Source organism: Gallinula chloropus (genome assembly GCF_964237585.1).
Source record: "Gallinula chloropus genome assembly, chromosome: 3".
In the NCBI taxonomy this organism is placed as follows: Eukaryota; Metazoa; Chordata; class Aves; order Gruiformes; family Rallidae; genus Gallinula; species Gallinula chloropus.
In genome coordinates this window covers 51,083,016-51,094,288 of record NC_140087.1, presented here as the reverse complement: position 1 = coordinate 51,094,288, position 11,273 = coordinate 51,083,016, and the positions used below count along the sequence as shown (strand labels likewise).

Here is an 11,273-nt window from a genome sequence, read left to right as displayed (position 1 = left end):
GAGAAAACAAGCTTTGTGTATGTGAGAGAGCAGCTTTGATTAATGAAAGCAAACAGCCACCTCTTTGTTGTTGTCTGTATGATGCTCAGTCACTGTTTTCCAAACAGGATTCCCGCTGCACTGGAAAGAATCTTTTAACTGGAAGCTGGGAGAGGAGAGGTGATGGTTGGGTTTGTTGTGGGTTGGATATATGCGCTCGATTTCATTGTGTATCGTGATTGAAAGCAGAACTCCAGCAGATAGAGAAGGCAATTAAGTAAGCAAGCAGCTATATGAGGGAACAAAGTGTTCTTCCCTCTAACCACAGTTGTTCTTGCCACTCTTCCTCCACGAGCTTTAGGCATTTTGTTCTGTTCTCCCATCTGCCTTCCTTGAGCAATTTCTGTCTTGCAAAGGCTTCTCTTGCAGTGCCCAACCATCCCACCCATCAGGATAGCGCTGTCTCGAGGGCTGTCGCTGTGCAGTAACTGCAGGGATCAGGCCCCATGCTTGCTGCCAACATCAGGCACGCTAGCATGTGACTTAGTGTCTCCAGATCATGGTACCCTGTGGTCACAGTGGGTTTTCCTTGCAGGTCTAAGGAATGGATAAAAATGTATTCCTTACTCTGCAAAACAATAATGCAGCAGGGGAAAGGGCACCCACCAAGCCGAGTTTTCTCCATGCCTCACCCCAGGGAGCTACTCTTTGCTTGTAGCTGTTCCAACAGTGGTTTATTGTCTGTAGGACTGGTGCTGTCTGGTGATCCCTAGCTGCCTTGATGACTTTCCACTAATTCTCCAGTCAAGCTCCCTGAAGTGTGCACATCATGGTGGTGTGCCATTAGGGCTGGTGGCCTCCACAGGGGCTTCTCTAGCCATGGGCTAGGCTTCTCAGCCAGAGCATGTGGGTAACCTCCTGTAAAGTGGTGGGAGCTTTGGCTGTGTGTCTCCATTAAACTGCTACTTCTGTCTGAATTAAAAAACATGTCATGTACCTCAGCTGACCTCTGTCCTAATTAGATACTAGGCACTTACCAGTTAAATCCCTGGGATACAACCGGGAGAAGGGGAGCGAGATACGTGTCAGTAGATAGTTTTGGGAAGTGCTGTGGTGTGAGAGCATTCCCTGTAACACATTATGCACCTGGGAAACGAAAATTAAGCTGTGCTGAAGAGGGGAGAGCTGAATGGAGAGCAAGGGGATTCTCATTAAGGTCTGATGAGACTTTTGGGTGCCCAAAAGGCTCGTGTGGGTTCCTCGAGTACTAGGAGTTATTTCAGCTCCCTGTTAGGCTGCCAAACAAAATCCCTCAACTGTCTGCTCATGGCACATGCTTTATTCTTACTTCTGCCCTATTTAGGGCTGCAGTACTGAGACTTGGTATTGCTGCTGCTAAAGACTGTCAGGCTTGTGATCCTGCTTCCTGTCTGTATTTCTGGTTTTCTTTGGACAAGGGGATGCTACAGAAGCATACGTGCGATTTCACGGTGTGTCGAGTGTGACTTAGCAGTCCCGAACAAGCTGGCTCGTGCTGGATTGGGAGCTTGCTTCATCAGCCTCCTAGGATTACCCCTAGGTTAGAATCACACCAGAGAGCAGTCCACTGAGGTGGAGGTGAACTTCTGTTTCCCCTTGCGTAGGCTCTCAAAATACTCCCCTGGTTGGTTGTTTCGGGTTGTGCCTTTTCAAAGGGACACAAACCCAAACAGCCAAGTGCTATTGCCAGCTGCAAACGCTGCCTTCTCCCCTCTTTGGCTCAAAATAAGTCGCACCTCTAATGGCTTGACAAACAAAGCTAGAAGGGGAAAAAATATTTTTCTCTTGTGTTTACCTTGTGCTTTTTACAGCTCTGAGTGCTGTCAGTGTCATTGTTTCCCCTTTATTGTCCAGTGATTTCCCCTCTTGTCCACGTGGGTCTTTCCCACCACAGAGGAGAGAAAAACAAGTCCAAAAAGTAGGAAAACACTATTGTAAAACCAAAGAAAGAGGGAGCCTGCCTGTGCTGTGGGCAGGTGGAAGGTCATAACTCGTTTTTCACACATGAAGCAGAGATGAAGGCGATAAGGACTCTTTAAACTTTCCGGCATTGGCTGAACTCATGGAAAAAGCAGACTTTTTGGCTAAATTTCATACTACCCCAGTGGTAGCCTTTTGCTGATGGCTTTTCTGTCTCCTAGGACCAGATTGTCGGCAGCTGTAAACAGCACTTCAGCGTTCCTCACACGGATTTTCCAATGACTGTAGCCTCTTGGCTGCGGTGCTTATTTTGAAAACCCAGTTCAGATCAGTGCTGATAACTCAAAAACTTGTTCCAAACCTACATCTGTTTCTTCAGTGTCCGCGGGTGGGCCAACCCTGTCGTCAGGACTCTCTTGAGAAATACTTGGAGCTATTCTTTGTGCTGTACAGAGGCCCATCAGTTAGTGGGCTGATGCTGAATGAAGCAAACCTTGGGTAGGTTTATTTATTTATTTTTTTTTTCCTGGCTGTGATGATCACGAAACAACCAGCCCTTGTTTCTTGTGCCTCTGGTGTCTCCGCAAAATCTGCATTCAGATCTCCCTTCCTTCCTTCCTTCCTTCCCTCTCTGCTCAGACTCCATTGGGATCCACTTCCATTCTTGGTGTCACGTAGAGAGGTAGAGCTCTTAGCACGCTTCTTCCCACACTTACGCCCCATTTTGTCTGTTATTTGTTCTCTGCTGAGGGATGGGGAGGGGTGGTGGTGGTGGTTTTGGGTTTGGTTGTGAGTTTTTTTTCTTCCCCCCTCTCCTGCCTGTGTCCAGCATCATTCACATGCAGCTATTTCCCATACAGATGCCTAAAGCTTCTGGATCTACTGTCCCAGGCTGCGAGGACCCTCCTGTGTCCTCCTACTGACCCTATGGCTGCTCAGGCTGGCTCAGCCAAAGGCTTCCAGGCTCTCCCTCAGGAAGACCTTGGGGGCTGTGCTAGGGCGTGCTTTCACTTTGGCTTCCACAGAGGAGTCCCAGAGGCACAACATGCAGAGGTGACAGCAGCCAGTTTGCTCTGGTTTGGAAAAATGTGAAGATTAAGGCAGCAGCTGCCCCTAAAATTGCACTGCCACTCAGCTTTTTATCTTCTGTATTGAAAGGGGAAAAAAAGGCTCACCTGTCCCAGCTGGGCAGGCTCTTCTGAGAAGATAGCCTGTGACTAGGAAAATGTCTCCTTGTACAGCTGAGAGTCAGCTTTTGGGCTTTAAAAGAATAATAAGACCAAGGGGGCAGAGTAGGACAAGGCTGTGAGGAGATACTGAGCAGAGGAGAGACCTGCAGGACAGGCCTGGGTTCCATGTCGCTCTGAAAGAGACAGATGTGCCCTCGTCTCCTCGTGCAGCACTCAGCTACTCTGTGGAGTTGGTGGTGAGGCTGAAGTTCCCTTATGTGCAGCACGAGACTCTGCACAGGTTTTCCACAGGCACGGAAAGTCCTAGTGGGTTTGGCTCAGGCAGCCACGTTGTCTCTTAACAGGGGCTCCACAAGCACTCGCCTCTTTCGCCTACTCCTGTTGCTTGTGTTCTTTGGCTTTCATGGGTCAGGCTGTAAATAAGGTTTGGCATAATCGTCCTTCTTTCCACTGTGTGGTGGTTGGGGTGGGGTTTTTTTAGGGGGTGGCGTGGGATTGGTGCTTTGTTTCTCTAGAAAACACTACCCTTCTCCCCCCCAGTTTCTTACAAGATCCTGAGGCCTGAGACAGGTATGAATGGATGTGGTAGGAGTATCCAGCATCACCTGGGATTGTATCTCACTTCAGCTATTTAATCAATCCATTCCTCTTGTCACTAAAACGCTTTCCCCTGAACATGCTCCTGGAATCGCTCTACTTCCAGCAGGCAGGATTTCAGCAAGGCCAGCAGAGGCATGCAGCTCAGCCAGGAGCTGTGGGGGCTGCTGCATTTTGCCTTCTCTTAAGTCAGGGGAGGCAACAAGAAATTCCTTGTTGCTTTGCCCAGGCCAGGGGGCTGAGATTGTCTTGCTCCTGTGCAGGGAAAAAAAATAAAATACAAGTGATGTCAGGTTGAAGGAAGGAGAGGAAAAGGGGTTTGAATTTCCTCTATTCAGGCCTCTGCCACCATAAAGAGCTCATCTTATGCCAACTGCTTTAAAATGGTTGCTCACACCTTGTCAGCTCCCCCTGCTCAGGTGCTTGCTGTGGAACCAGAAGATCGGTGGTCTGCTGCAAGCAGCCTGTTAATGCTGCTGCCTTTACTACTATTAGTATTACAATTATTACTTCATTACCTATGTTAAGTCTACTCATTTTTGGGATGGGGTGTGGCAGTGGGAAAAAAGGTTGCATTTCTACCCAGTGTGTTTCCCTTGAGTTTTCCAATGGCTGGGAACGCTTAATGCCAGCAGTGTGCTCTCAGTGGTCCCCCTTCTTGAAATGCCTAGTGTGAAGGCTTTCCAGGCCAAGTAGGTGCTTGAATTTCTCACCTAGCATGAGTCCTCCTTGGGTGCTGCAGTATTTTGCATAGAGGGATGAGCCTGCAGCCTATGCTTGACCTTCATCTGCTGCTGAGGGAAGCCCCTAACTGCCCAAAGCTACCCGGCTCACTAGGGATGCCTTGATGTCTTCACTACAAAGGCTTGTAACTTAAGTAGTCTATTGGCTGGCAGAATTGTCCTCCAGAAAACAAGAGCTGCTTCTACAGCTGTCATCACTTTCCTTGCTTAAATGTGAATCTACACCTTGATGACAGTTTGCCTGGAAAAGAGTCCCTGAAGGATGACAGAGAGCACCAACCCTTTTAAACTATTTTGGCAGGAAGCTTGTAAGTATCTTGGGGAGTAGGTAAGTGGGAGGTAAGATTGTGTGTGAGAAACCTTCCTGCCCAATAACAGGACTAAGTCAGGCATGGTTTGTGGGCCTGCTAGAAACAGGAAAGTGGGTGGGTCCCTTTCAGAGCAAGAGTTACAACTACCTTTTAAAAGCTTGCAAGAAATAGGATGAAGTCCACAGATTGTTTAAAACTCTTATGCGACATTAAGAATGAAGCTGCACATGAACACTGCATTTACAAAGCGTTAAAAGGCTTATCTCACCAGAGCCAGCAGCAGCCTGGACTGTAACCAAATTCCTCTATTCAAATACCCTACTGAGTCCTTACAGTAGCTGTGCAGTCAGCCTGCTGGGTGACCTGTCACCTGAGCCACCACAGGACCATATCTTTCCTCATGCCTGTTCTTTGCGCACAGCAGTAATGGTGAAGGATGCATCTTTATTTCACCCCAGCTTGGGAATCAGCACTCTCTGCTGTGCTTGCTTCTCTGAGCTTAAAACACTAAGCACATTCTCCTTTTGGTTTTGTTTTGTCTTTCTGTCCCCCTCCCCTCACAATTGCCATCATCACTCGTGGTGTTGAAAACCAAAGGAAACCTCCAGATTGAAGATGCAAACCTGAGCAGGCATCACCCAAGTTACAGCAGTCAAATTGCCAGAGAGGAGGGCAGCTGTCAGTTTTGGCTGGGGAAGCCTGTGAAAGCACTTGCTGGTCTTCAGGGCTTGTGACTTGGTGAAGGATGCAGTAACTTGAATGTTGTAGGAAATCTTATCATCAGGTTGCTTTAGTTTAGAGTGTGTGAGCCCCATACTCACCTGTTTTTGCAGGGAGATGAGGTAAGAACAAGGATACGTGTGTGACAGTTTGGAACGTACCTTTCAGGTTTGAGCTTTGTGCTGCTCTGGTTTTCCAGATGAGGGCTGTGCTCCCTAAGCAGCTTAATGCTTCTGAGAAATGCCACTTCAAACCTACATTTCAGGCCACCACAACTTCAGGTGCAGGCTGCTAATCTGGAGGTTAATTTTCAGTACATTTAGTTTTAATAACCAGAGAAAAATATATCACACACACACTTAAAACTAAGGTGTTTATTACATGCTATTTTTACCATAATCAGCACTGGCAGAGAGGACCCCCTCTCCCTCCATTGCAGTGTAACCAGACATGTGCACAGTGTCTTGGAATTCCTTCAGTCTCAGCCACATGCTGCCTGCTTGAAGGATACCCAGTCTGGGAACTGGTATTGCTGTGCTGACCACCAATACGCTCACTGTAGCGGTGTAAAAACAGCCAAAATTCAAAGCCCCAGGTGTGCAAAGGATGTCAGTGTAGAGGACTTTGTGAAAAGTTTTTGAGATTTAATCTGCATACACACACCTACTTCTTTCCTTAAAAGATCATTATGAGCCTCTGGAAAAAGGAGTGTTATCGAACAAACTTGGATGCTTGGCTTCTGTCCCCTCCATTGTTGTTGCTGGCAGCCACACCACAGTGATGCAGGACATTTAAAGGGGGCCAAATACATCCTCATTGGCACAGAGGGGAAGTTTCCACAACAGTCATGCAGGAGAAAACACCGAGCATTAGAGGGCCCTTCGCCCGCGTCCGTACAACGTTCAGCCAAGCAGCTTACTCCTGCCTGAGAAAATGAATAGTGCTCTACAGCACCTCTCAGCTAAGAAAACAGGGCAGTGGTTGGATTTAAAAGTACGAGGTACAGGGAGACTTCTCATGGCCTTGCGTGGTCTGTGGTGGCCCATTGATGCTTGCTGTCATCTTCCTGCTTCAGGGTGGGCGATCAGCTGTCCTGTAACCCAAAGAAACAGATGCTTACGTGCTGGCAAAGGCGGCCACTGAGAGCGTGAGGATTGGGAAGCATGAACTTTATGGGTGCCAGGAAGAGGAGTCAGAGCAGTGTCCTGCATCAGGACCCTAGTTCTTGTGAAATGAACTCAGAGCCCTGGAATGAGTGTTGCAAGGGTACAGCAGCACCGGTTTTGGTCACGTCTGCCAGGCTGTCTTAATGATTTTCAAAAAGAAAAGTGCCCAGGCTCCTGAAAGCACGTAGTGACAGCAAGAGCCAAATCCCTGTTGTGGCAGTAAGAGTAAATGCGTGCTGCAGCGCAGGAAATGGGATTATCAATGGATAACGTGGCATTCTTCTGAAAGCGACTCTAGTGCAAGAGACCATGGCAAATTTGACCGAACAAGCCTCCTGAAATTCGTCAAATAACCCAGAAAGACCTCAGACTCTAGCAGATTTAAACCTGTCTTGGTGACTTTCACAACTCACCTCAGCTTCTTGTCTTTCTGGGAGGGTTTCTATTCCGTTGTGATCCTGTACGTGGTGCGGGGCCTCGGCTTCTAGCTCTAGATCAACGTTGGGCTTTTCGTTCTCCCATTTTGCAAAGCCTTTGTTCTTCCCAGCTTTGCCATGGAACTTGGACTTCATTTTGGGGAAAGTATGGGAGCCTGAATCATTCCAGCCTGCCTCATGCCACAGGGGCTCCGTCTGCGTCGCTTGGCTGGTGGTGGCCCTCTGCAGCCGCACCGAAATTTTCCGCGAAGAGCCAGTGACGAGGGTGATAGCTCTGCCATCCAAGTCCTGGTGCTCTGCAGCAACACTGGGAAATTCAAATACTTCATCTTGGACTGAAAGAGAAGGTGTGATTGTTTGCTTTAAACATTCTACTTCAAGGTCTTTACAAAAAGGTAACTTAAGCCTGGGGCAGGGGAGAGGGAACCCCCTGTGCGAAGCAGTGGGGTAATTAGCAACATCCAGATGCTGCTTGGAAACTGAGTCTGGCCTTGTGCATGTGCATTTCCTTCTCCCTCCACCTGCACCCTCAGGGAATGAGGCGGAGTGAGGGCTGTGCCCCCTGTCTCCCAGCCTCTGCCCCCTGAGTGGCTTTTAAGGAGAAGTATACAATTTCCCTAGTTGTAACTTTATTTTCAGCTGGGAAATGGGGTGCCAGCATAGAGGACAGGGACCCTCAGGCTGGGGACTAAGGCCATCACTGCAGAAAGGGATGTTGTAATCTGAGCACTGAACATGAGCCATGGTGCAGTGGAACGTTACAAGAGCTGCTCTTGGCGACAATACAAGGGAAAAATTAAAAGTGGCAGCAAGGATACTGGCGGTTGGAAAGGATTCCAGAAAGGGTTTAGAATAGGAACACGAGTGCTCTCACCTGGAGGCAGAGATGGACTGCTAGGCAGAGAGCCATGGTTGCTGCCTACTGAGGTTCCTCTGGAAAATTTCCTGCACGCCAGCACAAGCAGGTCCCTGCACTGTTTATGGCAGTTGGCACCGCAGTCTGCAAGGAAAGGAACTGTGGAGTCACCAAACGGAAAGGTGCAACTATCCAGTAATCCCTCTGGGCTACTGGCAGACAGATAGCAGGAGGAACTTTGAAGGAACAAGTACTTTTGACAGGAGGTGTGAAGGGAGTTACAGAAATGGATCATTTCCGTGGCAGCCATTAATAGAAATCTGTCAGCAGAAGGGAAAGAGGGGATGAGATTTTCATCAGGAAGAGACCTGGGATTACTGGTACAATCCCGGGTATGCTATGCATAAAGCTTCTGCTCCACTGAGTCTCCAGAAAAAGTTTGTTTCTTTTTAAATTTGACCAGGCAGGACCCATTACAGGAATCACACATGGTCAGAAGACACTGGAGTGCCCATGCTCTGAGCCTCTGGAAGAACAGATGGAGGTTAACATGGGTTAAAGCTAGTTTAAGTAACTCAGCAGGTAACACCAGCACAGACTAAGGTCTGTGGATGTCTATCAGCCACCTGGATGAAAATGCCTGCAGACCTCGCCTCTGCTGAGCTTTGCATCTCACTGCAGATAGAGTCATCACTAGGTATGCTTATCTGAAGCCTGACGGCAGTCTGAGTCTTGTCTGCAATAAAGGGCCAAAGGGTGGAGGGTGTGTGCCCCAAACACAGGCTCACTGTCCTCTGCTGTCCCTTGCTTTAGAACTTTGTTTGAAAGTTTCTGAATCCCTTGTCTCTCTGTTGCTGCTCCATGACCTCATGTTTTGTTCTAGGTGAACCATTGCCAAGGTGGTGTGTTTATAATGCTCTGCTAAAGGAATGGGTCGGCTCAGGGCAGCAGCTCGAGTGTGATGGGTGAGAGTCCTGGTTTCTCCTGTCCCCTTGTTCATATGGCTAATACAGAAGTTCCTGCCCAGCTGTGGTTTTGCCTGCCCTGCAGGTAACATGCTCCTCCCACCAAATATAATAAAGGTCTCCTGTCAGTGGAGAACCTCTCTCATCACCTGTAGATCATAGAGTCAGGCTTTATCTCATTATCCACAGGGTAAGGGACAGACCTGAACTGGTGAACTCCCTCCCTCTGCCTGGAAGCACAGTGCCAGAGGTTTGATGGAAGATGACAGCTCTGTGCTCAGAGGCAGAAATCCTCCATAAGGGCTGGAGCGCTCCAGTGCCGCTGGCATATGGAGCAGCTGGCACTCCCAGCAACAAAGGGCAGGCACTGATTGCTCTTGTCAGGCACTTCAAGATCAGAGCAAGAGGCTCTGCTCTCTTGCCCTCACGCCCCTGTTGCCTGTAGAGTTGACTCTACAGAACTGCTTCTGCTTGCTCACCCTCATTCCACTGGGTCACTGTTTCAAGCAGCGATGCAGGACAGAGCTCAGCATTCAGGTCTCCAGTTGAGTGTGCAGGGTTGCCATGACAAATCACGATCTTCCATCCCTCATCCTACCGGTACAGACCGCAGCTAGCGCTGTGCTCGCTGCTCAGATGGCAGTAATCAGGCACAGCTGAATTACACACGTTGGTTTAGCCATGGGCATTTTCCTCACCCCTCTCTGAGAAAGAGATGCTCAAGGGTGGAGAAGGAGACAGGAGTATGGTGTAACTTAAAAACCCCATCCTGCCAATCCTTCACCCTTATCCCGTGAGTCAGTATATGACTAAGGGGAAAAAAGGGCATATAAATACAACTATGGAGCCCCAGCATGCCTGTTCCCCTATGAATAATTCAACTACAACTGTGAAAATCAATGTTACCCTTCAGCCAGAGCTGGGCTGCCTGAGAAATAAACGGGGCCAATGAGGACCACTGCAATGTCATTCCTGGCCTGACCTGATCAATATGGTGTGAGTACTGCATCAGAAATTAAACATTAAACGTTTTATGAAAGCAACAGAGAGGGCTGTAGGAGCTCTAGGATATTATTGTGATCTCAAATTGAATGCCTGCAGAAGATCTCACAGTGAGAGCTGCTGGGAGGTCCAGGAATTGAATATTTCTGTATTTTGATCTCAGGCCCTCTCCTGTTGCAGGGCCGGGTAGGGTCTGCCACAGGCGTGTGGGTGTAGGTGACAGCAGACCCTTTGCTGACCCTGGACCTTGGGACATGCATTTCAGGATGCCTCCGTGTTAGGATGAGGACACTTGGTTTTCCAAGAGGCAAGGTCCTTGCAGGTAGACAGTAACAACTCATGGAATCAGTGGCTGCTTTGGACCTTTAGCTCACAGAAGTTCCTAGAGGTGCTACATGTCCCCTAAGGCAGTGAGAATTCACAGTGCTCCAGCAGTCACTCTTGGTGGACAGTACCAAGTGTAAGAGCAAAGTGTGGATGAACACGATGCCATTTCAGTAAACACCACAGTTGACCCACTTGTGCTAAACCCAACCACCTATAGCTTGAAAAATCCATGCAAGATGTATTTACCTTTGCATTTGTAGCCTTGTTTGATTATACCCCAGAGCTGCAAAGAAAGACAAAAGAACGTCAAGGAATCAGAAAAGAAAGCCGGAAGGAAAACAAGGTCACAATGAGGAAGTACCAATGGCTACAAAAGCACAAACAGGATACAACTGCTCTTAACACCCTTCCTGTTAGGCAGACCTCCCCCTCTAATTGTGATAAGCCTTGTGTGGCTTCCCCCTGATTTCTACTACTTACACAGTGGGACTACCGGAGGAGGAGAGACAGATGGACATGACAGACATTCCAGGAACAGGTGAAAAATTGCCATCATATCAAGCTTTCTGAAACCAGCAAAACATGTTCTGCTTCTAGGCTCACTTAATGTTATCTGCATGGGATTTTCCAGTCTATGTCCATTCTCCAGACACAGGAAAGACCCATGCCATCCAACCACAGCAGAAGAAAACATCACCTGGGGCAAAAATTACATTCTTGGCTCCCATACTGGGCCCCAGCACACCTAGGCACAGCAATCTGATTACCCACCCGACTCCAATAAAAAAGGGTTCAACACTGAAACAGACAGAAAAAACCCTAAATTCCATCTTTGCCTCCTCCCAGAAGCTGCTGTTGTTGATGTACAAACCAACCAAATGCTAAACTTCCAGGAGGCTATGTGTGTGGTTCCATTTTTGGGAGGTTTTCACGGCAATGACATGAGCAGGATTGCTTGGGAGTAAGACAGTTCCCTAGCAAATTGTTACCTACACACTAAGAAGCCCTGTAGCTACAACCA

General features: G+C 48.3%; 1 protein-coding gene across 1 annotated transcript in view; it reads right to left on the bottom strand.

The window, feature by feature from the left end:
* Positions 1-5,875: 5,875 nt before the first annotated feature.
* Positions 5,876-11,273, bottom strand: part of RASGRP3 (RAS guanyl releasing protein 3) — a gene marked incomplete at its 5' end in the record, with an annotated part of 30,349 nt that continues 24,951 nt past the window's right edge. Inside the window, 4 exons of the mRNA XM_084261361.1 lie at positions 5,876-6,592; positions 7,079-7,437; positions 7,977-8,102; positions 10,499-10,535. Coding sequence (XP_084117487.1) covers positions 6,584-6,592; positions 7,079-7,437; positions 7,977-8,102; positions 10,499-10,535 — 531 coding nt within the window. The 3' untranslated portion in view covers positions 5,876-6,583. The remainder of the gene's footprint in view (positions 6,593-7,078; positions 7,438-7,976; positions 8,103-10,498; positions 10,536-11,273) is intronic.